Genomic DNA, 27,101 nt, shown 5'->3' with positions numbered 1-27,101 from the left:
GAAGAGAGAGAATTATAGAAGTGCGCTCTAAAACGTTAACCAGAAAAAATACACAATAGTAAATCAAATGTGTTTATTCTGAACATCAGTACAAAAAGCTTTTTTTCTTCAGATTGCTGATTCTCTTAAGATTTTAATCCAACACCTGACTTAAATCAGCAGAAATGACCCTACGCGTTTCGTCCGATGAGGACTTCTTCAGGGCTGATCAGGACCAAAATGGTGAAACATTGCGCCATAGATGAGTATTACTTTCCATAATAGTCCACAGGGCCTCTCGGGTCCAATTAAGAGCATTTACAAATTTTTCAATGAATTGAAACATTTTTTTGATTATTTTTACATCACCGTCCAAGGGTTCGCCTTCTTACACACAGGTAAGTATATTTGTGGTCGATGTTTCGGCCACGAATGGCCTTTTTCAAGACACAGCAACTTTGGCAATTGTTCAGTTCCAGAGACCAGAGTATACTGACACTGTCTCCCAGTCTGCTCTATATACCATGCACCTCATTAGATCATTGCACCTGTAGTATGCACCTACGGTGTCCATCAAGTTAGACAAGTTCCCATAGCACAGCTCTGATTGGTTGTACAATATCTCTGCACACCACTACCAATATGGCCGTGCGTTCCATAGAGTATATATTATTTATATTCTATACTGCCGCTACTTCTCAAATTCTATACACTCCTGTGGTCTCACCACCTAGAGGCACTAGGTCAACGGTTTCAACATGGCCGTGTGTTCCAGCGGACGGTGTGTCGGAGCGCCAAGAGTCTATCTCCCCCTCCTGGTGCTTTTGAGATATAAATCGACAAGCATACTCTTTATTGTCACCACCACTTTTCTAGGCAGTGTCTTGCCACCGGTTTGTCTGTCTCACCTGACTCCAGGGCCAATCTGATTGTACTTCTGTGATTTGCCATACGGTCTCAGAATGGCCTCTTTGTCATCCTGACATAATACATACCGCATGGACAGACCAAGACATACACCACAAATGCCGTCGTGCACGTCACTCGATGTCATATTTTGAGATGTTGCCCAGTATAGGGATGGGCAATTGTATCGCCTACGAGCATTCCGTTGCATGTTGTGCAGCCCTTGCACCGGATACAGCCTATTTTGGAGGACCTTAACCAATGTGATCCACTCTTTATCGGCTGTTGAATGTGCCTCATTAATATCTGCTTGATATTGCGATTCTTACGATATGCGATCATCTTTGGTCCCACCTTCACCATTTTCAAAGTCGTATCACTTTGAATAATCGGCCAAAGATTTCCATAAATGGCTTTTGTCATATCTGACCTATGGACAAAGGTGCCCACTCTCATCCTTCATTGATCATGGTGTCTCCCATTTTGGGAAATGGGATGTGTGTATCGGTGTCTCGCCTGCTGTAGGCACCTGTCAACAAATTTAGGTGAGTACCCCCTTTGTATAAATCTTTCACCCAACTCCCATAACTGCTGATCAGCCTGTTTCTCAGAGGAATTTGTCTGTAGCATCCTTAAGAATTGAGACTTTCCTTCAATTTGACTGGATGCTAGCTCGAGGCATGCAGTAATGTGTTTCGATCTGTTGTTTTTCTATACAGCGTATATCCCAATCGATTACATACCTAAAGATTAGGACATCTAAATATGGGATGGTTTGCTGATCAATGGTATGCGTGAAACAAATCGGTTCCTGCATAGAATTTAGGCCCCTTACCATATCCTCAAAAATATCATTTGCTCCTGACCATATCATACAGAGATCATCTATAAAATGAACATATGTAATTAGATACTGATCAAACTTCCTCAGAATATATCTCTGTTCGTAGTCTGCCATATACAGGTTTGCGTAGGCCGGGGCTAGGTTCGAGCCCATGGCCGTTCCATTTGTTTGTATAAAGTACTCTGTACCACACATAAAGTGGTTCTTAGTTAAAACTAATTTAACCAGTGACATCAGAAACTCAACCAGCCGTTGTGCCTGCCCACTTTTGGTCAGACTTTCCATTATCGCCCTCATCCCTTCACCATGTGGGATAATGGTGTAAAGGGACATGCCGTGATTCTGTCTCGGGTAGTCTCACCTCCTGTATTTTAGCCACAAAGTCAGGAGTGTCTTTGATATAGCTCTTAGTGATTTTGACCAGTGGCTGGAGAAAGCCGTCCACACATACTGTCAGTGGCTGTAACAACGACCCCCTGGCCAATATACTGGGCCGACCAGGGGGGTTGTCCAGCCGCTTATGAAACTTTGGAAGGGTGTACATAATAGGAGTCACCGGGTTCTCCACTTATAAATATTTAGCAATTTTAGTGTCTATACACCCCGCCGATACTCCCATAGTGATGACATTGTTTATCTGGGTTTTAATTCCCAGAGTTGGATTAGAATCTGATCTTTTGTATGTTTCTCCATCAGATAACTGGCGACGTATCTCTCAATTATAGTCGTCCCAGTTTTGAATTACAATTGCCCTGGGGCGGACCACTATCTCAGTGTTGTCCTTGAGTGTCCTTAGGACGACCTGCTGTTCACATATTAAATTGTTGTATTTCGGTTTGGGCTTACTCTTTGGATTTTCTCAACCTCTGACATCCTGACAAACGTATTAATACTCGCGTTTGTCGCAGGCAGATCAAATGTACTTTTCTTTATATAGGTATATATGAAGGAATTTGGTTATATTCTCTTTGTTTATCTCCAAAGAATTCCATCAACCTTAATTTCCTACCAAAATGGTAGTTATCAATATGACAATCAAGGGATTATGACAGGGGTTCCCAAACTTTTTTGAATCACGGCACCCTAGAGCATCAACATTTTTTCAAGGCACCCCTAGGCCAAATGCTTCTTATTGAGAAATTCAGGAAAAAATATAAAAGTAAGTGCATTGTGGTTATATGTCACAGTTATCTGGTGAGGGACAGGATCTGCTCCTGTTTGTCCACATATATTATGATGGGCAGCCACTAACACTGCTTTTGCCTGTTACATTGCACATAACTAATATGAATTGGTCCTGGTCCACCAACTCGTGGCACCCCTGTAAGTGTCCTGATGCACCCTAGGGTGCCTAGGCACACAGTTTGGGAACCACTGGATTACGATATGCAGTTGGCACAAATGTGAGACCCAAAGACAACATGGAAATTTCAGCTTCAGATAATTTTTGGGAGGAGAGGTTAAAAATCAGATCGGGATCTGTTTTTCTCTCCCCTTTCTTCCTCCCGCCTCCGATGGGTACGCTTGCGCGACCTCTTCCCCTGTTTTTTTGGTATCTGGTAGGGTCTAAAAAAGACAGTCTCACCGCAATTTTCACTTGAGTTGGTGAATTCTCCCACAGAGAGAGTTCTGTATACAGTAAAAATGTCTGCGGAGGCTTCCTCTGCCCTGTCCGGACAGACATTGGTGTGCCTGGGGGGGGGATGCTGCCAAGGTGGCATAACAACAGTGTCCACTATGGGGACTGCTCCATAACACAGGGGCCGGGAAGAGGATAAAGATGGCGTCTGGACCTCAGCGATGAATACATTATGGTAATGCAATCTCTGGACCATGCATGTCAGAGTCAGCTGTGTGTCTTCTTGTGTCTGTGGAGACCGGTAGGCCCAGAAAACCCCAACCCACACTGAGAACACTCGTAGGCCTTCCCGCTGTGGATCTTGGCGTGTCTCTTCAGAACAGAGGAGTCATTGTAGCGTTTGCCGCAGTCTGCGCACTGGAACGGCTTCTCCCCGGTGTGCGTTATATGATGTCTGGTGAGTTTGGTGAGTTCTTTGAAGCCCTTGCCGCACTGCGCACAGGTGTACGGCCTCACCTCTGTGTGGCTTCTCTGGTGGTTGAGTAACTGGCATCTAAACATGAAGGTTCTGTCGCACTTGTCGCAATGACACGGCCACTGTTGGGCGTCAGAGTCTTCTCTCCTGCTCTTCTTGGTCTGGGCGAGCACTCCCAGCTTCACACAACCAATAGTGGCAGACGTTCCTTCCTCAGCTAGACGGCCGTCCATGTCTGCACCAACCTCCAGCACATCATACTCATACGCCGCTTTCACACTACTGGTGTGAGGGATCTGGTGAGTGTCACACTCAGCGTTCTCCAGCACATCACACTTGTACTCAGCTTTCACACTACTGGTGTGAGGGATCTGGTGAGTGTCACACTCAGCGTTCTCCAACACATCACACTCATACTCAGCTTTCACACTACTGGTGTGAAGGATCTGGTGAGTGTCACACTCAGCTTTCTCCAACACATCACACTCATACTCAGCTTTCACACTACTGGTGTGAGGGATCTGGTGAGTGTCACACTCAGCGTTCTCCAGCACATCACACTCATACTCAGCTTTCACACTACTGGTGCGAGGGATCTGGTGAGTGTCACACTCAGCATTCTCCAACACATCACACTCGTACTCAGCTTTCACACTACTGGTGTGAGGATCCTGGTGAGTGTCACACTCAGTATTCTCCAGCACATCACACTCATACTCAGCTTTCACACTACTGGTGTGAGGATTCTGGTGAGTGCCACACTCAGTATTCTCCAGCACATCACACTCGTACTCAGCTTTCACACTACTGGTGTGAGGATCCTGGTGAGTGTCACACTCAGTATTCTCCAGCACATCACACTCATACTCAGCTTTCACACTACTGGTGTGAAGATTCTGGTGAGTGTCACACTCAGTATTCTCCAGCACATCACACTCGTACTCAGCTTTCACACTACTGGTGTGAGGATTATGGTGAGTGTCACACTCAGTATTCTCCAGCACATCACACTCATACTCAGCTTTCACACTACTGGTGTAAGGGATCTGGTGAGTGTCACACTCAGCATTCTCCAGCACATCACACTCCGCTTTCACACTACTGGTGTGATCTATCTGGTGAGTGTCACACTCAGTGTTCTCCGACACATCACACTCGTACTCATACTCAATTTTCACATTGACTGTCCTACTGGTGTGAGGATTCTGGTGAGTGTCACACTCAGCGTTCTCCAACACATCACACTCATTTTCAATTTTCAGGCTGATTGCACTGCTGGTATAGTACTGAGTGTGAGACTCAGAATACAGAGACAGGAGACTCATCCCCCCAGTGTCTTGCCCATGTTCCATACTGTGAGTATCCTGCGCAGGCCTGCGGCTGGGTCGCCTCTCGCCCTTACACTCACCGCTCACACTCAGGTAAGCCTCTGCACTAGTGATCGGCTTTGCGGCGGTTCCTGTGATATCCCGGCACATATTACTATGAGATACTCTGTGAATTCTGAGTCGCGTCAGACTGGTAAAGTCCTGTCGACACTCGGAACACCTGAAGTGACGCCTGCGCCGGGCCTTTGGGTTGCAGTCTGTGGGGTGACGGCTGATTGGGCCATGTGGCATAAACTTCTCATCTATCAGTGGAGCGTGTCCTTTCTGGTGACGAATCAGGACAGAGGAGTCGCTGAAATATTTGCCGCAGGTGCCGCACCGGTACGGCTTCTCGCCGGTGTGAACCCGACCGTGTCTCCGCAGCTTTGCGCGCTCGATAAAGCTTTTGTTGCAGATGTCGCAGATATACGGTCTCTCTCCTGTGTGTGAGCGCATGTGGATGACCAGCGAGGATTTGCGCGGGAAGCGTTTCATACATATGGAGCACTGGTGCGGCTTTAGGCCGCTGTGCGTGTTCTGGTGGATGAGAAGCGCAGATCTGTAGCTGTACGACTTGTCACAGTCCGGGCAGGAGTACGGCTTGGTGCCATTGTGAATGCCCAAATGGTCCACAAGAGACGGCCACAGGTCGAAGGATTGCCCACAGTCCGCACAGATGTAAAGTTTATCTCCATGTCCCTGCTCGTCCGTGGCGGGCGCGGCGGCCGCATCTGGCACGTGGCACTTCCCCGTCGTAGAGCCCTTTGAGCCCTTCTGCTTACGGCTGGCGCCATTCGCCTTACTATGTGCGACGGGCATTTTCTGTTTGGTGAAATCGAAGTAGATCTCCGAGGGGTACTTGGGTTTTATCCTACGTCTCTCCCGCAGGTTCCCCTCTCCTGAGGCGTCGGGTCTCACGTCTGCCGCGTCTTGTGCCGGACTGGTCGTAGTCTCTGGGGATAAGAAGGGGGGATGTTACACACACTGATAGTGGGGAGCAAAATATAGGGGTTACTGCGTATAGCAGCGGGTTACCATGCGAGCATACACATCGCTGCCGGGATGGCACAGCGGGAGCATGGGGGGGGGGGGGGGGGCGCCGTTACCTATATCCCGCTGTGATGTGTCTGCGTATTCCCATCTAATAACATGGTTATGTAACTGTCCTGTACTGCGCTGCGTCTCTGACACACACACTGCACTGACGGGCACCCAGATACTTTTACTACAGAGGTGCTGTTGCCCATAGCAACCACTCAGATTAGGTCTATGATTTCCTAGGAATAACGGCAGAGAGAGACCAGGATAACGGCAGAGAGAGACCAGGATAATGGCAGAGAGAGACCAGGATAACGGCAGAGAGAGACCAGGATAACGGCAGAGAGAGTGACCAGGATAATGGCAGAGACAGACCAGGATAACGGCAGAGAGAGACCAGGATAATGGCAGAGAGAGACCAGGATAACGGCACAGAGAGACCAGGATAACGGCACAGAGAGACCAGGATAACGGCACAGAGAGACCAGGATAACGGCAGAGAGAGAGAGACCAGGATAACGGCAGAGAGACCAGGATAACGGCAGAGAGACCAGGATAACGGCAGAGAGAGACCAGGATAACGGCACAGAGAGACCAGGATAACGGCACAGAGAGACCAGGATAACGGCACAGAGAGACCAGGATAACGGCAGAGAGAGACCAGGATAACGGCAGAGAGAGTGACCAGGATAACGGCAGAGAGACCAGGGTAACGGCAGAGAGACCAGGGTAACGGCAGAGAGACCAGGGTAACGGCAGAGTGTGACCAGGATAACGGCACAGAGAGACCAGGATAACGGGAGAGAGAGACACCAGGATAACGGCAGAGAGAGACCAGGATAACGGCACAGAGACCAGGATAACGGCAGAGAGAGTGACCAGGATAACGGCACAGAGAGACCAGGATAACGGCACAGAGAGACCAGGATAACGGGAGAGAGTGACCAGGATAACGGCAGAGAGAGACCAGGATAACGGCAGAGAGACCAGGATAACGGCACAGAGACCAGGATAACGGCAGAGAGAGTGACCAGGATAACGGCACAGAGAGACCAGGATAACGGCACAGAGAGACCAGGATAACGGGAGAGAGTGACCAGGATAACGGCAGAGAGAGACCAGGATAACGGCAGAGAGAGACCAGGATAACGGCAGAGAGACCAGGATAACGGCAGAGAGAGACCAGGATAACGGCAGAGAGAGAGACCAGGATAACGGCACAGAGACCAGGATAACGGCACAGAGAGACCAGGATAACGGCAAAGAGAGACCAGGATAACGGCACAGAGAGACCAGGATAACGGCAGAGAGAGAGACCAGGATAACGGCACAGAGACCAGGATAACGGCAGAGAGAGTGACCAGGATAACGGCACAGAGAGACCAGGATAACGGCAGAGAGAGAGACCAGGATAACGGCAGAGAGAGACCAGGATAACGGCAGAGAGAGAGAGACCAAGATAACGGCACAGAGACCAGGATAACGGCACAGAGAGACCAGGATAACGGCACAGAGAGTGACCAGGATAACGGCAGAGAGAGACCAGGATAACGGCAGAGAGAGACCAGGGTAACGGCAGAGAGAGACCAGGATATCGGCAGAGAGAGAGAGACCAGGATAACGGCAGAGAGAGAGACCAGGATAACGGCAGAGAGAGAGACCAGGATAACGGCACAGAGAGAGACCAGGATAACGGCAGAGAGAGACCAGGATAACGGGAGAGAGAGAGACCAGGATAACGGCAGAGAGTGACCAGGATAACGGCACAGAGAGACCAGGATAACGGCAGAGAGACCAGGGTAACGGCAGAGAGAGAGATCAGGATAACGGCAGAGAGAGAGACCAGAATAACGGCAGAGAGAGACCAGGATAACGGCAGAGAGTGACCAGGATAACGGCAGAGAGTGACCAGGATAACGGCACAGAGAGAGACCAGGATAACGGCAGAGAGAGAGACCAGGATAACGGGAGAGAGAGACCAGGATAACGGCAGAGAGAGAGACCAGGATAACGGCAGAGAGAGAGACCAGGATAACGGGAGAGAGAGACCAGGATAACGGCAGAGAGAGAGACCAGGATAACGGCAGAGAGAGACCAGGATAACGGCAGAGAGAGACCAGGATAACGGCACAGAGAGACCAGGATAACGGCACAGAGAGACCAGGATAACGGCACAGAGAGAGACCAGGATAACGGCAGAGAGAGAGACCAGGATAACGGCAGAGAGAGACCAGGATAACGGCAGAGAGAGAGACCAGGATAACGGCACAGAGAGACCAGGATAACGGCAGAGAGAGACCAGGATAACGGCACAGAGAGACCAGGATAACGACAGAGAGAGACCAGGATAACGGCACAGAGAGATCAGGATAACGGCAGAGAGAGACCAGGATAACGGCAGAAAGTGACCAGGATAACGGCAGAGAGAGAGACCAGGATAACGGCACAGAGAGATCAGGATAACGGCAGAGAGAGTGACCAGGATAACGGCAGAGAGAGACCAGGATAACGGCAGAGAGAGACCAGGATAACGGCAGAAAGTGACCAGGATAACGGCAGAGAGAGAGACCAGGATAACGGCACAGAGAGATCAGGATAACGGCAGAGAGAGAGACCAGGATAACGGCAGAGAGAGACCAGGATAACGGCAGAGAGAGACCAGGATAACGGCAGAGAGAGACCAGGATAACGGCAGAAAGTGACCAGGATAACGGCAGAGAGAGAGACCAGGATAACGGCAGAGAGATTGACCTGGATAACGGCAGAGAGAGAGTGACCAGGATAACGGCAGAGAGAGACCAGGATAACGGCAAAGAGAGACCAGGATAACGGCACAGAGAGACCAGGATAACGGCACAGAGAGACCAGGATAACGGCAGAGAGAGAGACCAGGATAACGGCAGAGAGAGAGACCAGGATAACGGGAGAGAGACCAGGATAACGGCACAGAGAGAGACCAGGATAACGGCAGAGAGAGACCAGGATAACGGCAGAGAGTGACCAGGATAACGGCAGAGAGAGAGACCAGGATAACGGGAGAGAGAGAGACCAGGATAACGGCAGAGAGAGAGACCAGGATAATGGCACAGAGAGACCAGGATAACGGCAGAGAGAGTGACCAGGATAACGGCAGAGAGAGAGACCAGGATAACGGCAGAGAGAAAGACCAGGATAACGGCACAGAGAGACCAGGATAACGGCAGAGAGAGAGACCAGGATAACGGCAGAGAGAGACCAGGATAACGGCAGAGACAGACCATGATAACGGCAGAGACAGACCAGGATAACGGCAGAGAGAGTGACCAGGATAACGGCAGAGAGAGAGACCAGGATAACGGCACAGAGAGAGACCAGGATAACGGCAGAGAGAGAGACCAGGATAACGGCAGAGAGACACCAGGATAACGGCAGAGAGAGAGACCAGGATAACGGCAGAGAGAGACCAGGATAACGGCAGAGAGAGACCAGGATAACGGCAGAGAGAGAGACCAGGATAACGGCAGAGAGAGAGACCAGGATAACGGCAGAGAGAGACCAGGATAACGGGAGAGAGAGACCAGGATAACGGCAGAGAGAGACCAGGATAACGGCAGAGAGTGTGACCAGGATAACCGCAGAGAGAGACCAGGATAACGGCAGAGAGTGACCAGGATAACGGCAGAGAGAGACCAGGATAACGGCAGAGAGAGACCAGGATAACGGCAGAGAGAGACCAGGATAACGGCAGAGAGAGACCAGGATAACGGCACAGAGAGAGACCAGGATAACGGCAGAGAGTGACCAGGATAACGGCAGAGAGAAACCAGGATAACGGCAGAGAGAGACCAGGATAACGGCAGAGAGAGACCAGGATAACGGCAGAGACAGACCAGAATAACGGCAGAGCGAGACCAGGATAACGGCACAGAGAGAGACCAGGATAACGGCACAGAGAGACCAGGATAACGGCACAGAGAGACCAGGATAACGGCAGAGAGAGAGACCAGGATAACGGCAGAGAGAGACCAGGATAACGGCAGAGAGAGACCAGGATAACGCACAGAGAGACAAGGATAACGGCAGAGAGAGACCAGGATAACGGCAGAGAGAGAGACCAGGATAACGGCAGAGACAGACCAGAATAACGGCAGAGAGAGAGACCAGGATAACGGCAGAGAGAGAGACCAGGATAACGGCAGAGAGACCAGGATAACGGCAGAGAGAGACCAGGATAACGGCAGAGACAGACCAGGATAACGGCAGAGAGAGTGACGAGGATAACGGCAGAGAGAGTGACCAGGATAACGGCAGAGAGAGTGACCAGGATAACGGCAGAGAGAGAGACCAGGATAACGGCAGAGAGAGAGACCAGGATAACGGCACAGAGTGACCAGGATAACGGCACAGAGTGACCAGGATAACGGCAGAGAGAGAGACCAGGATAACGGCAGAGAGTGACAAGGATAACGGCAGAGAGAGAGACCAGGATAACGGCAGAGAGAGACCAGGATAACGGCAGAGTGTGACCAGGATAACGGCAGAGAGTGACCAGGATAACGGCACAGAGAGACCAGGATAACGGCACAGAGAGACCAGGATAACGGCACAGAGAGACCAGGATAACGGCACAGAGAGAGTGACCAGGATAACGGCACAGAGAGAGTGACCAGGATAACGGCACAGAGAGAGACCAGGATAACGGCAGAGAGAGACCAGGATAACGGCAGAGAGAGACCAGGATAACGGCAGAGAGACCAGGATAACGGCAGACAGAGAGACCAGGATAACGGCAGAGAGAGACCAGGATAACGGCAGAGAGAGACCAGGATAACGGCAGAGAGACCAGGATAACGGCAGAGAGAGAGACCAGGATAACGGCAGAGAGAGAGACCAGGATAACGGCAGAGAGACACCAGGATAACGGCAGAGAGACCAGGATAACGACAGAGAGAGACCAGGATAACGGCAGAGAGAGACCAGGATAACGGCAGAGAGAGAGTGACCAGGATAACGGCAGAGAGAGAGTGACCAGGATAACGGCAGAGAGAGAGACCAGGATAACGGCAGAGAGACCAGGATAACGGCACAGAGAGACCAGGATAACGGCAGAGAGAGTGACCAGGATAACGGCACAGAGTGACCAGGATAACGGCAGAGAGAGACCAGGATAACGGCACAGAGAGACCAGGATAACGGCACAGAGAGACCAGGATAACGGCACAGAGAGACCAGGATAACGGGAGAGAGAGACCAGGATAACGGCAGAGAGAGAGACCAGGATAACGGCAGAGAGAGAGACCAGGATAACGGCAGAGAGAGACCAGGATAACAGCACAGAGAGAGACCAGGATAACGGCACAGAGAGAGTGACCAGGATAACGGCAGAGAGACCAGGATAACGGCAGAGAGAGACCAGGATAACGGCAGAGAGACCAGGATAACGACAGAGAGAGACCAGGATAACGGCAGAGAGAGACCAGGATAACGGCAGAGAGAGACCAGGATAACGGCACAGAGAGACCAGGATAACGGCAGAGAGAGAGACCAGGATAACGGCACAGAGAGACCAGGATAATGGCACAGAGAGACCAGGATAACGGCAGAGACCAGGATAACGGCAGAGAGAGACCAGGATAACGGCAGAGAGAGTGACCAGGATAACGGCAGAGAGAGTGACCAGGATAACGGCAGAGAGAGACCAGGATAACGGCAGAGAGAGAGACCAGGATAACGGCACAGAGAGAGACCAGGATAACGGCACAGAGAGACCAGAATAACGGCAGAGAGAGAGACCAGGATAACGGCACAGAGAGACCAGGATAACGGCACAGAGAGAGAGACCAGGATAACGGCACAGAGAGAGAGACCAGGATAACGGCAGAGAGAGACCAGGATAACGGCAGAGAGAGACCAGGATAACGGCACAGAGAGATCAGGATAACGGCAGAGAGAGAGACCAGGATAACGGCAGAGAGACCAGGATAACGGCAGAGAGAGACTAGGATAACGGCAGAGAGAGACCAGGATAACGGCAGAGAGAGACAAGGATAACGGCAGAGAGAGACCAGGATAACGGCAGAGAGAGACCAGGATAACGGCAGAGAGAGACCAGGATAACGGCAGAGAGAGACCAGGATAACGGCAGAGAGAGAGACCAGGATAACGGCAGAGAGAGAGACCAGGATAACGGCAGAGAGAGAGACCAGGATAACGGCAGAGAGAGAGACCAGGATAACGGCAGAGAGAGAGACCAGGATAACGGCAGAGAGAGAGACCAGGATAACGGCAGAGAGACCAGGATAACGGCAGAGAGAGAGACCAGGATAACGGCACAGAGAGACCAGGATAACGCCAGAGAGAGACCAGGATAACGGCAGAGAGAGACCAGGATAAAGGCAGAGAGAGACCAGGATAAAGGCACAGAGAGACCAGGATAACGGCAGAGAGAGACCAGGATAAAGGCAGAGAGTGACCAGGATAACGGCAGAGAGAGTGACCAGGATAACGGCAGAGAGAGAGACCAGGATAACGGCAGAGGGTGACCAGGATAACGGCAGAGAGAGTGACCAGGATAACGGCAGAGAGAGAGACCAGGATAACGGCAGAGGGTGACCAGGATAACGGCAGAGGGTGACCAGGATAACGGCAGAGAGAGTGACCAGGAGACCAGAGTTTCATCCGTTCCTTTGGAATTGCCCATAACAAGGTTTTATCCCAGGACAGCCTCGCTCATGTGTACTACGGGCCATATGCAAGACTTTAACATAGGTGTGTATGGTGGGAACTGGCAATAGACGCACATGTTAAACTCAAAATATTGGCGTCTATGGAGGAGCACACAACCTATCAGGTGCGGTGCTCCCCTGGAGCCCACAGCCTATCAGGTGGAGTCCACTCTTGGCAGGCTGAGGGAAGGCCCAGTGACGGACATCACCGGGATTTCCCTCACTCTCTGGGAGGAGCTGCTTGTGGAAACTCTTTTGTGGCTCCTCAGTCCGGTTGGTTTGCGATTTTTTTTAATTTGAATCCTCTGGATACCTACTTTGGATGGAAGAGGACCGATCTACACTGGAAGGTGGCGAGTATAACTTATTTTTACAGGTAGCCATTGGATTTCTACTGGACAAGTGGACTGAACAAGATAGGTGAGCATGTATGGGGTGTGTAATAACGTTATACTTCATTCTGTGTATGTGTCTATTTATTTGGGTATTGGTTCTTTTGTGGGACTACAAGTCCCAGCAGGTCCATAAATGCCCCACATGCTGGGTCTTGTGGTTCTCCATATCTGATAGTGATGTTATTACGAGTAAGATACGGAGCAGGAAAGGGCCTGATACAAAGTCTATGCTGCATACGGTCATACACAGACGTACGTATAATATCACCTGCTCCGGGGGGCTCCAGCGCACTCCCACAATGTGACATCTCCTCTCCGCTCGTGGTCTTCAGTAGAACCTCAGGCGTCCCCATATTTATAGATCTGCAAAGGGGAGATAAGCATTATATCCTGGCCGCCAGTCACCTGGGCTTCCCAGGAGCGCACTGCACCCAGCCAGCATGCGCAGCGTAACCCCCGATAATGTCTGGCTGTACGGATACCGCTGACCGCAGGCTTCTAGCTCCCAGGTTCAGTGTCTGGAGCTGTTCAATGATATCGCATAGGAGGCCCATGTCCCAAGGTCAGTACTGTCACTGCCCCTGGCAATCAGAGAGAATCTGCGCTATGTGCAGCCCCTGGGATCTAAGAGTCCTTACTGAGCGCTGCTACAGACAGATGTGCAATACTCTGCAGGAGTGCCAGTAATACTCTGACTGTGCAAAGCTCTGTAACAACTGCACATACTGAAATACTCTGCAAGGTGTCTGATACAATGTCCAGGGCTCTGTCGTCAACTGTATACTGAATGTAGGTTCTGCAAGAGGGTTCTAGAAGTATACAGCATGAGAAATGTTCTGCAGGGGACAGCAATATACAGACAGTGCTCTGCAGGGGGCAGCTATATACAGTGCTCTGCAGGGGGCAGCTATATATACAGACATTGCTCTGCAGGGGACAGCTATATACAGACGTGCTCTGCAGGGGGCAGCTATATACAGACGGTGCTCTGCAGGGGGCAGCTATATACAGACAGTGCTCTGCAGGGGGCAGCTATATACAGACAGTGCTCTGCAGGGGGCAGCTCTATACAGACAGTGCTCTGCAGGGGGCAGCTATATACAGACAGTGCTGTGCAGGGGGCAGCTATATACAGACAGTGCCCTGCAGTGGACCGCTATATACAGACGGTGCTGTGCAGGGGGCAGCAATATACAGACGGTGCTCTGCAGGGGGCAGCTATATACAGACGGTGCTGTGCAGGGGGCAGCTATATATACAGACATTGCTCTGCAGGGGGCAGCTATATACAGACGGTGCCCTGCAGGGGGCAGCTCTATACAGACAGTGCTCTGCAGGGGGCAGCTCTATACAGACAGTGCTCTGCAGGGGGCAGCTATATACAGACAGTGCTCTGCAGGGGGCAGCTATATACAGACAGTGCCCTGCAGGGGACCGCTATATACAGACGGTGCTGTGCAGGGGGCAGCAATATACAGACGGTGCTCTGCAGGGGGCAGCTATATACAGACGGTGCTGTGCAGGGGGCAGCTATATATACAGACATTGCTCTGCAGGGGGCAGCTATATACAGACAGTGCTCTGCAGGGGGAAGCTATATACAGACGGTGCTCTGCAGGGGGCAGCTATATACAGACAGTGCTCTTCAGGGGGCAGCTATATACAGACAGTGCTCTGCAGAAGGCAGCTATATACAGACAGTGCTCTGCAGGGGGCAACTATATACAGACAGTGCTCTGCAGGGGGCAGCTATATACAGACAGTGCTCTGCAGGGGGCAGCTATATACAGACAGTGCTCTGCAGGGGGCAGCTATATACAGACAGTGCTCTGCAGGGGGCAGCTATATACAGACAGTGCTCTGCAGGGGGCAGCTATATACAGACATTGCTCTGCAGGGGGCAGCAATATACAGACGGTGCTCTGCAGGAGGCAGCTATATACAGACAGTGCTCTGCAGAGGGCAGCTATATACAGACAGTGCTCTGCAGAAGGCAGCTATATACAGACAGTGCTCTGCAGGGGGCAGCTATATACAGACAGTGCTCTGCAGGGGGCAGCTATATACAGACGGTGCCCTGCAGGGGGCAGCTATATACAGACGGTGCCCTGCAGGGAGCAGCTATATACAGACGGTGCCCTGCAGGGAGCAGCTATATACAGACAGTGCTCTGCAGGGGGCAGCTATATACAGACAGTGCTCTGCAGGGGGCAGCTATATACAGACGGTGCTCTGCAGGGGACAGCTATATACAGACGGTGCTCTGCGGGGGGCAGCAATATACAGACGGTGCTCTGCAGGGGGCAGCAATATACAGACGGTGCTCTGCAGGGGGCAGCTATATACAGACAGTGCTCTGCAGGGGGCAGCTATATACAGACAGTGCTGTGCAGGGGGCAGCTATATGCAGACGACATACCTCCCAACATGACCCTCTCCAGGAGGGACACATTGCTCTGCTCCTGCACTTCTCTCTTAATGTATGATTGCCGTCACCTGTGTGGAAACACCTTTCTTATCAATTAACCTGTTTTAAACAGTTGACAGCAATTATACATTAAGAGGGAAGTCCAGAAACATAGGAAAGTGTCCCTCCTGGAGAGGGTCATGTTGGGAGGTATGAGACGGTGCTCTGCAGGGGGCAGCTATATGCAGACAGTGCTCTGCAGGGGGCAGCTATATACAGACAGTGGCGTGCTCATTGAGAGGGAAGCTTGCAGACTAAAGTGAAGCTTGATTACTTAAGTGACTTGTGAGTTGGAAACTGAAGCAGGTGAGTTAGAATACTGAAAAAAGTGAGTTTGAACACAGTCTAAATCTTCATATTCTATTTTATCTCCTATATATTTGGCTACATCTGTCACTCAAAGTGGGTGTCTGTGTCTATAACGCTCTGTTCCTGGACTTTCCTCTTAATGTGTGATTGCCTTCATCTGTGCTGAACACCTTTCTGAGAAATTAACCTGTTTAAAACAGGTGATGGCAATCATACATTAAGGGGAAGTCTAGAAACAGAGCAATGTGTCCCTCCTGGAGAGGGTCATGTTGGGAGGTATGTGACAGAGAACCAGCCCAGTGAGCCCACAGACAGTGCCAGACACCCACTGCCTTCCCATGTTGCCCAGCACTGCTACTCCACAGCCACCAGGTGAGCGCCCCCCTCCCGCGATTTGCGGCAAAACCTCCCCCCCCGCGCGCCCCCCCCTCCCGCGATTCGCTGCAAAAAGAACCCCCCCACGACCCCTCCCGCAATTCGCGGCATAACCACCACCCCGCGACCCCCCCCTCCAGCGAATCGCGGCAAACCCTCCCCCGTGACCCCCCCCCCGATTCGCGGAAAAAACACCCCCCGCGACCTCACTCCCGCGATTCGCGGCAAAAAGAACCCCCCCGCGACCCCCCCTTGCACGATTGGCGGCACCCCCCCCCCCCGCAATTCGCAGAAGCCCCAGGATTAAATGGCACATGCAAAACACTGACATGGCTATGGTCGACAATGAAAAAGGTTGACATGAGTTTTTGAAGATTTATTTTTAATTTTTTTAATTTTTTCATATTCATTGTCATGTGTCGACATGGACACCAATGAAGTGGCACACTTATGTCAACATTTACATGTGTTGACCTTTCTGTGTTGATTTTTTCTTGTGGCGTCACACCCCCCCCACCCCCCCCACAACCCCCACTCCCGCGATTCACGGCACACACACACACACCTCCCCCGCGATTCTCGGCACCCCACCCCGTGACCCCCCCCCTCCCGTGATTCACGGCACCCCCCGTGACCCCCCACCTCCCGCAATTCGCGGCAACCCCCCACCGGAACCCCTGTGAACCCCGCCCTCCCGCGATTCGCGGCACCCACCCCCGTGACCCCCCCTCCCGCAATTCGCGGCACCCCCCCGTGATTCGCGGCAGCTCCAGAATTAAATTGCACATGGAAAACACTGACATGGCTATGGTCGACAATGAAAAAGGTTGACATGAGTTTTTGAAGTTTTTTTGTCATTTTTTGAATATTTTCATATTCATTCTCATGTGTCGACATGGACACCAATGAAGTGCCACACTTATGTCAACATTTACATGTGTTGACCTTTCTGTGTTGATTTTTTTCTTGTGGCGATTCGCGTCACACCCCCCGCAACCCCCCCTCCGGCGATTCGCGGCACCCCGGCACCCCCCCGTGACCCCCCCCCCTCCCGCAATTCGCGGCAACCCCCCACCGGAACCCCCATGAACCCCGCTCTCCCGCGATTCGCGGCACCCACCCCCCGCAACCCCCCCCCCCTCCCGCAAATAGCGGCACCCCCCGCGATTCGCGGCAGCCCCAGGATTAAATGGCACATGCAAAACACTGGCACGGCTATGGTCGACAATGAAAAAGGTTGACATGAGTTTTTGAAGATTTATTTCATTTTTTGAATGTTTTCATATTCATTGTCATGTGTCAACATGGACACCAATGAAGTGGCACACTTATGTCAACATTTACATGTGTTGACCTTTCTGTGTTGATTTTTTCTTGTGGCGATTCGCGTCACACCCCCCCGCAACCCCCCCTCCCGCGATTCGCGGCACCCCCCGTGACCCCCCACCTCCAGCAATTCGCGGCAACCCCCCACCGGAACCCCTGTGAACCCCGCCCTCCCGCGATTCGCGGCACCCAACCCCGCGACCCCCCCCTCCCGCAATTCGCGGCACCCCCCGTGATTCGCGGCAGCTCCAGAATTAAATTGCACATGGAAAACACTGACATGGCTATGGTCGACAATGAAAAAGGTTGACATGAGTTTTTGAAGTTTTTTTTTTTTCATTTTTTGAATATTTTCATATTCATTCTCATGTGTCGACATGGACACCAATGAAGTGCCACACTTATGTCAACATTTACATGTGTTGACCTTTCTGTGTTGATTTTTTTCTTGTGGCGATTCACGGCACACACACACACACCTCCCCCGCGATTCTCGGCACCCCACCCCGTGACCCCCCCTCCCGTGATTCACGGCACACCCCCGCGACCCCCCCTCCCATGATTCGCCGCAACCCCCGCCCCGTAACCCCCCCTCCCGCGATTTGCGGCACCCACCCCCGCGACCCCCCCTCCCGCAATTCGCGGCACCCCCCCGCGATTCGCGGCAGCTCCAGAATTAAATTGCACATGGAAAACACTGACATGGCTATGGTCGACAATGAAAAAGGTTGACATGAGTTTTTGAAGTTTTTTTTTTCATTTTTTGAATGTTTTCATATTCATTCTCATGTGTCGACATGGACACCAATGAAGTGCCACACTTATGTCAACATTTACATGTGTTGACCTTTCTGTGTTGATTTTTTCTTGTGGCGATTCGCGTCACACCCCCCCCACCCCCCCGCAACCCCCACTCCCGCGATTCACGGCACACACACACCCCCCCGCGATTCTCGGCACCCCACCCCGTGACCCCCCCTCCCGTGATTCACGGCACACCCCCCCGCGACCCCCCCTACCATGATTCGCCGCAACCCCCGCCCCCGTAACCCCCCTCCCGCGATTTGCGGCAACCCACCCCGCGACCCCCCTCCCACGATTCTCTGCAATCCCTCCCCTCCCGCGATTCGCAGCATCCACCCCCCCCACAACCCCCCCTCCTGCAATTCGCGGCACCCCCCGCAATTCGCGGCACCCTCCGCGACCCCCCCTCCCGCGATTCGCGGACACCTAAGTTGCAATACAGGGCATCTTTCATACAATTCTAACCATATTTCTCATATACAAACGTTCACAAATTAAGGGGGCGCAGCCCCTTACGACGGTGTGAAGAGCGCCCGTAGGGCGCGATGAATCACCTAGTTGTAATATATTCATCTTCTTTCTATCCTTTTGTAACCTGTTGCTCAATTTTGACATTTAATTAATTGTATCTTTATTTTTTCCAACATTGTATTTCATTTTACTCATTCACTATTATTTTCTCTTATCTTTGCCACACATTTATTGCACTCTGTTTACCTATTCACGCCTGCTCACATTTGCCTCACTTCTGACCTTCTCTGTTCCCTTCATCCTCTCACTTGTTGTTCATACTTAATTGGATTACTCAATCAACCTGATTTTACCCACTTGTCTCCTCTCTGACAGTAGTTCCTTGCCTGTTACCTTCTCTCTCACTCTGTTTTCTACCACATCCTCGCAAATCTACTACAGATGCCGTCTGTCCCCCCAAATCCGTCTGTCTGCTCTCACTAACCTACCCTCTCACCTCTGGTCCTCATGGCTGTTAATCTCTCAACTTCACTTTCTCCAACCGCTCCTCCCCCCTCCCATCCCATACCTATCCTGACCACTCGCCCCCGCACCCCAACCCTCCCAACGACCCCCCCTCGCTTCTGCAATCCCAAAAACCTTATCCACATAAATACACAACCCACCCCCCCTCTTTCCTGTGCACTATGGAATGCCAGATCCATCTGCAACAAACTCCCTGCCATCCATGACCTATTCATCTCTAGAGCATTCCACCTCCTTGCTATCACCGAGACCTGGCTCTCCACCTCTGATTCTGTCTCTCCAGCTGCTCTCTCCCACAGTGGCCTCTCTTTCTCTCACACTCCCAGGCATGACGGTCGCCAAGGTGGCGGTGTGGGTTTTCTCCTCTCAGCCTCATGCACCCACAGTGTCATTCACCCTGAATCCTCTCTCCTTTTCTCTCCTTTGAGTCTCACTCTATCCGTCTATACTACCCCTACCACCTCCGTGTCGCTGCAATCTACCGCCCCCCTGGCCCTATCTCCCAATTTCTTGACAACTTCGCCGCCTGGCTTCCACACTTCCTCTCCTCTGACCTGCCATCTGTCATTCTTGGTGACTTTAACATCCCCTTGGATAACCCCGCTGATCCTGGCACCTCCAAACTCCTCTCTCTCTGCTCCTCTCTTGGCCTATCTCAGTGGACTACCTCTCCCACCCACATCCAAGGACACTCCCTCGATCTCGTCTTCTCTCGCTCTTGTTCCCTTACTGACTACACTATCTCGGCTTTTCCTCTTTCTGACCATCACCTCATCTCCTTCTCCCTTACTGCTTCCCCCTCTCCCACCCCCCCTCCCAAGCGCATTGTCTCACGGCATAACGTCAACACACTTGATCTTGCTGCCTTCTCAAACACGCTGTGTCCTCTTCTCGCCCCAATCGCCGTCATGTCCTGCCCGAACCTCGCCGCCTCCCTCTATAATGACACCCTATCTTCAGCATTGGACTCTGCCTGCCCTCCCTCCTCTATCCCCCTTCGATGCTCCAACCCCCAACCGTGGCACTCACCTATCACCCGATTCCTTAAAAAGTGCTCTCGCACTGCTGAGCGCTTCTGGAAGAAATCACGCTCCCTTGCGGATTATCTCCATTTCAAATTCATTCTTTCCTCCTTCAGCTCTGCCCTTGCTCTGGCCAAGGAATCCTACTTTAAGTCCCTCATCCTTTCCCAATCATCCAATCCCCGCAGGCTCTTCGCCACCTTCAACTCCTTGCTCTCCCCCCCCTCCTCCAGCTCTTCTGTCCTCCATCGTAGCCGCTGATTTTGCTACCTACTTTTCAACCAAAATCTCCTCTCTCAGGACTGCCATCACTGCTGCCATGACCTCACCCTCTCCCTCCTCCCCTCCTACATCTCCACTCCCCTCCTTCCAACCCCTGTCCTCATTTTACCCCACCACTGCTGCTGAAGTCCACTCTATCCTTCAATCCGCTTCTCCCTCCACCTGCCTGCTCGATCCTATCCCCTCCAATATTATCCGTCGTCTCAGTCCATCAGTCTGCTCTCACCTGGCTCACCTCTTTAATCTTTCCCTATCCTCTGGGATCTTCCCTTCCTCCTTCAAACACGCTCTTGTCTCCCCAATTCTCAAAAAAACAAATCTGGACCCCAACTCTCCATCCAACTACAGGCCCATCTCCCTCCTCCCTTTTGCCTCCAAACTCCTAGAACGTCTGACCTATAATCGTCTCCTAAGCCACCTTACTGCTAACTCCATTCTAGATCCCCTCCAATCCGGGTTCCGCCCTTTACATTCCACTGAAACTGTCCTGACCAAAGTCACTAACGAATTACTATCGGCTAAATCCAAAGGCCTCTTCTCTATCCTCATCCAGCTTGATCTGTCGGCAGCCTTTGACACTGTTGACCACTCTCTCCTGCTCAACAGCCTCCGCTCCTTTGGCATCACTGGCACGGTCTTCTCCTAGTTCACCTCATACCTCTCCGATCGCTCCTTCTCTGTCTCCACTCCGAGCTCCTCCTCTCCTACTACCCCGCAGCCAGTCGGTGTTCCCCAAGAGTCAGTCCTTGGCCCTCTCCTTTTCTCCCTCTACACCACCTCTCTGGGCACCCTCATCAGCTCCTATGGTTTTCATTACCACCTTTATGCTGATGATACCCTAATCTATCTCTCCTCCCCCGACTTATCCCCATCACTCCTGTCCAAGGTCTCCGAATGCCTCACGGCCATCTCAGCCTGGATGACCCAACGCTTCCTGAAACTAAACATGGCTAAAACTGAACTTCTAATCTTCCATCCCCCGAACATCCCCTCTTCTCCCACTATCTCCATCAGCATTGGTGAAACCGAGATCACCTCCACCGACCAAACGCGCTGCCTCTGTGTCATCATTGACTCCTCCCTCTCTTTCACCCCCCACATTCGTGCTCTCTCACAGTCTTGCCGCTTTCACCTACGCAACATCTCACGCATCAGACCATTCCTCTCCACTGACGCGACCAAAATTCTCATTCACTCTCTTGTCATCTCCCGCCTTGACTACTGCAACATCCTTCTCTCTGGGCTACCTCTCACCCGCCTCGCACCTCTCCAATCCATTCTTAACGCTGCTGCTAGGCTCATCTTCCTCTCCCGCCGCTCTACCTCCGCCTCCCCCCTCTGTCTATCTCTTCACTGGCTCCCCATTCCTTTCCGAGTTCTCTTTAAACTCCTCACCACCACCTACAAGGCTCTCTCCTCCTCCACCGCTCCTTACCTCTCTTCACTGATCTCTATCCACACTCCCTCCCGTCCTCTTCGCTCTATCGCTGACCGCCGACTGACCTCTCACCTAATCACTTCCTCCCACTCCCGTGTCCAAGATTTCTCTCGCGCTGCCCCCCTGCACTGGGACAACCTCCCGCCACCCATCAGGCTTTCTGATTCCCTTACCTCCTTCAAGCGCTCCCTCAAAACCCACTTTTTTCGACTAGCCTATCCCTCCTCCTAACCTCTTTTGATCCTCCTATCCTGCCTCCGTTCCCCTCCGTTCCTACTTATCCTGTTGTTTTTTGTAGGGTCCTCCTTCCTCACGTACTCACCCTACCTCATTACCTCACCTGTGCTCCTGTCCTGTTCTTCCCTTCCTCTACTTCATCTTCAGTCTCCTTGACAATTTTGACACCTACTTCTGAACTGATGCTGATTTTAGTTCTACCAGCTATACCCCTATTTATACTGTATTTTTCAACACACCCTGTACGTTACCTTGTCATTTGTTTTTTGTTTGCTATGTACGGCGCTGCGGACACTTTGCGGCACCTTATAAATAAACGTACTACTACTACAGTGCTGTGCAGGGGGCAGCTATATACAGAAGGTGCTGTGCAGGGGGCAGCTATATACAGACAGTGCTGTGCAGGGGGCAGCTATATACAGACAGTGCTGTGCAGGGGGCAGCTATATATACAGACAGTGCTCTGCAGGGGGCAGCTATATACAGACAGTGCTCTGCAGGGGGCAGCTATATACAGACGGTGCTCTGCAGGGGGCAGCTATATACAGACGGTGCTCTGCAGGGGGCAGCTATATATACAGACATTGCTCTGCAGGGGGCAGCTATATACAGACAGTGCTCTGCAGGAGGCAGCTATATACAGACATTGCTCTGCAGGGGGCAGCTATATACAGACAGTGCTCTGCAGGGGGCAGCTATATACAGACAGTGCTCTGCAGGGGGCAGCTATATACAGACAGTGCTCTGCAGGGGGCAGCTATATACAGACAGTGCCCTGCAGGGGGCAGCTATATACAGACGGTGCCCTGCAGGGGGCAGCTATATACAGACGGTGCCCTGCAGGGGGCAGCTATATACAGACGGTGCCCTGCAGGGGGCAGCTATATACAGACGTGCTCTGCAGGGGGCAGCTATATACAGACGGTGCTCTGCAGGGGGCAGCTATATACAGACGGTGCTCTGCAGGGGGCAGCTATATACAGACGGTGCTGTGCAGGGGGCAACTATATACAGACGGTGCTGTGCAGGGGGCAGCTATATACAGACGGTGCTGTGCAGGGGGCAGCTATATACAGACGGTGCTGTGCAGGGGGCAGCTATATACAGACAGTGCTCTGCAGGGGGCAGCTATATACAGACAGTGCTCTGCAGGGGGCAGCTATATACAGACAGTGCTGTGCAGGGGGCAGCTATATACAGACAGTGCTCTGCAGGGGGCAGCTATATATACAGACATTGCTCTGCAGGGGGCAGCTATATACAGACAGTGCTCTGCAGGGGCCAGCTATATATACAGACAGTGCTCTGCAGGGGGCAGCTATATACAGACAGTGCTCTGCGGGGGGCAGCTATATACAGACATTGCTCTGCAGGGGGCAGCTATATACAGACAGTGCTCTGCGGGGGGCAGCTATATACAGACATTGCTCTGCAGGGGGCAGCTATATACAGACAGTGCTCTGCAGGGGGCAGCTATATACAGACATTGCCCTGCAGGGGGCAGCTATATACAGACATTGCTTTGCAGGGGGCAGCTATATACAGACGGTGCCCTGCAGGGGGCAGCTATATACAGACGGTGCTCTGCAGGGGGCAGCTATATACAGACGTGCTCTGCAGGGGGCAGCTATATACAGACGTGCTCTGCAGGGGGCAGCTATATACAGACGGTGCTCTGCAGAGGGCAGCTATATACAGACGGTGCTCTGCAGGGAGCAGCTATATGCAGACAGTGCTGTTTAGGGGGCAGCTATATACAGAAGGTGCTCTGCAGTGGGCAGCTATATACAGACAGTGCTCTGCAGGGAGAAGCTATGCAGGGCAGCAGGCGGTGTAAATAGATTTTGCAAGGATCTGCAGGTGGGAGGGGGGCTGTATACAGAGTGTGCAATCATATTTATCAACAGTTTGTTTCTTATATAGCGCAGCAGATTCCGTTACAGTGTCTTATATAACGCAGCAGATTCCGTTACAGTGTCTTATATAGCGCAGCAGATTCCGTTACAGTGTCTTATATAGCGCAGCAGATTCGGTTACAGTGTCTTATATAGCGCAGTAGATTCCATTACAGCGTCTTATATAGCGCAGCAGATTCCGTTGCAGTGTGTTATATAGCGCAGCAGATTCCGTTACAGCGTCTTATATAGTGCAGCAGATTCCGTTACAGCGTCTTATATAGCGCAGCAGATTCCGTTACAGTGTCTTATATATCGCAGCAGATTCCGTTACAGAGTCTTATATAGCGCCGTTTCAGCGCCTTATATAGAGGAGCAGATTCCGTTACAGCGCCTTATAAAGCGCAGCAGATTCCGTTACAACGTCTTATATAGCGCAGCAGATTCCGTTACAGCGCCTTATATAGCGCAGCAGATTCCGTTACAGTGTCTTATATAGCGCAGCAGATTCCGTTACAGTGTCTTGTATAGCGCAGCAGATTCCGTTACAGCGTCTTGTATAGCGCAACAGATTCCGTTACAGTGTCTTGTATAGCGCAGCAGATTCCGTTACAGTGTCTTATATAGCGCAGCAGATTCCGTTACAGGTACTTATATAGCGCAGCAGATTCCGTTACAGCGTCTTAAATAGCGCAGCAGATTCCGTTACAGCGTCTTATATAGCGCAGCAGATTCCGTTACAGCGTCTTATATAGCGCAGCAGATTCCGTTACAGCGTCTTGTATAGCGCAGCAGATTCCGTTACAGCGTCTTGTATAGCGCAGCAGATTCCGTTACAGCGTCTTGTATAGCGCAGCAGATTCCGTTACAGCGTCTTGTATAGCGCAGCAGATTCCGTTACAGCGTCTTGTATAGCGCAGCAGATTCCGTTACAGCGTCTTGTATAGCGCAGCAGATTCCGTTACAGCGTCTTGTATAGCGCAGCAGATTCCGTTACAGCGTCTTGTATAGCGCAGCAGATTCCGTTACAGCGTCTTGTATAGCGCAGCAGATTCCGTTACAGCGTCTTGTATAGCGCAGCAGATTCCGTTACAGCGTCTTGTATAGCGAAGCAGATTCCGTTACAGTGTCTTGTATAGCGCAGCAGATTCCGTTACAGTGTCTTATATAGCGCAGCAGATTCCGTTACAGGTACTTATATAGCGCAGCAGATTCCGTTACAGCGTCTTAAATAGCGCAGCAGATTCCGTTACAGCGTCTTATATAGCGCAGCAGATTCCGTTACAGCGTCTTATATAGCGCAGCAGATTCCGTTACAGCGTCTTGTATAGCGCAGCAGATTCCGTTACAGCGTCTTGTATAGCGCAGCAGATTCCGTTACAGCGTCTTGTATAGCGCAGCAGATTCCGTTACAGCGTCTTGTATAGCGCAGCAGATTCCGTTACAGCGTCTTGTATAGCGCAGCAGATTCCGTTACAGCGTCTTGTATAGCGCAGCAGATTCCGTTACAGCGTCTTGTATAGCGCAGCAGATTCCGTTACAGCATCTTATATAGCGCAGCAGATTCCGTTACAGCGTCTTATATAGCGCAGCAGATTCCGTTACAGCGTCTTATATAGCGCAGCAGATTCCGTTACAGCGTCTTATATAGCGCAGCAGATTCCGTTTCAGTGTCTTATATAGCGCAGCAGATTCCGTTGCGCTTTACAATAGTAGACAGAGATAAAACAAACTGGGTAACAACAGACAGACTTGTAAGAGGGCCCTGCTGCAAGCTTACAAGATATAGTAATGCTTTGCAGATCGGAGGGGGCAGTATAGAGAGCGTGCAATGCTCTGCAGTGTATTCAGTGTGCAATGCTCTTCATGGAGATTACAGTGTGCAATGCTCTGCAAGGAGAGTATACAGTGTGCAATGCTCTGCAGTAGGTAGGGGGCAGTATAGAGAGCGTGCAATGTTCTGCATGGAGTATACAGTGTGCAATGCTCTGCAGTGGGAGTATACAGTGTGCGATGCTCTGCAGTAGGTAGGGGGCAGTATAGAGAGCGTGCAATGCTCTGCAGAGTATTCAGTGTGCAATGCTCTGCATGGAGATTACAGTGTGCAATGCTCTGCAGGGAAAGTATACAGTGTGCGATGCTCTGCAGTGGGTAGGGGGCAGTATAGAGAGTGTGCAATGCTCTGCAGGGTATTCAGTGTGCAATGCTCTGCATGGAGATTACAGTGTGCAATGCTCTGCAGGGAGAGTATACAGTGTGCGATGCTCTGCAGTGGGTAGGGGGCAGTATAGAGAGCGTGCAATGTTCTGCATGGAGATTACAGTGTGCAATGCTCTGCAGGGAGAGTATACAGTGTGCGATGCTCTGCAGTGGGTTGGGGGCAGTATAGAGAGCGTGCAATGCTCTGCATAGAGTATACAGTGTGCGATGCTCTGGAGGTGGGCGGCGCTGCGGAGCCGGCGTTGGTCATGTGACAGAGTGATACTCGTCAGAGCTGTAGAATAGATGTTGCCCCCTCCCTCGGGTCACTCACCCGGGTCACAGCATACTCCCCGGGTGCGGGAATCCAGATGTCTCCCTCCCCGGGTCCTCCCAGATCACAGCGGCTGACGTCACGGTCATGTGACTGAGCGGGCCCCACGTGATGACTGACTGCCGGCTGC

At 51.6% G+C, this 27,101-nt stretch overlaps 1 protein-coding gene across 2 annotated transcripts; it reads right to left on the bottom strand.

Annotated features, from left to right (window-relative positions):
* Nucleotides 1-59: 59 nt before the first annotated feature.
* LOC146079867 (uncharacterized) lies at nt 60-27,101 on the bottom strand. Of its 2 annotated transcripts, none has more exons than XM_083186532.1 (3): nt 26,972-27,101; nt 13,544-13,650; nt 60-6,103 (listed from the first exon to the last, which is right to left on the bottom strand). In XM_083186532.1, the coding sequence occupies exons 2-3, from the start codon at nt 13,638-13,640 to the stop codon at nt 3,576-3,578; spliced, it is 2,625 nt and encodes an 874-aa protein (XP_083042658.1). In that variant the 5' UTR covers nt 13,641-13,650; nt 26,972-27,101; the 3' UTR covers nt 60-3,575. The 2 variants fall into 2 exon arrangements, with proteins under 2 accessions (XP_083042658.1, XP_083042661.1); XM_083186535.1 differs by having other exon boundaries at nt 61-6,103; nt 13,556-13,650.

Source organism: Crinia signifera, chromosome 5 (assembly GCF_055691185.1).
Source record: "Crinia signifera chromosome 5, ASM5569118v1, whole genome shotgun sequence".
NCBI lineage: Eukaryota > Metazoa > Chordata > Amphibia > Anura > Myobatrachidae > Crinia > Crinia signifera.
Note: the sequence above shows the minus strand (reverse complement) of the source record. Positions and strands in the feature narration are given on the sequence as shown.

Coding starts and splice junctions, on each gene's coding strand:
- LOC146079867 (XM_083186532.1), bottom strand. CDS start 13,640: ATGGGGACGCCTGAGGTTCTACTGAAGACCACGAGCGGAGAGGAGATG. Junction 6,104..13,543: donor CGGAGCAGGTGATATTATAC/GTACGTCTGTGT, acceptor TCTTATCCCCAG/AGACTACGACCAGTCCGGCA.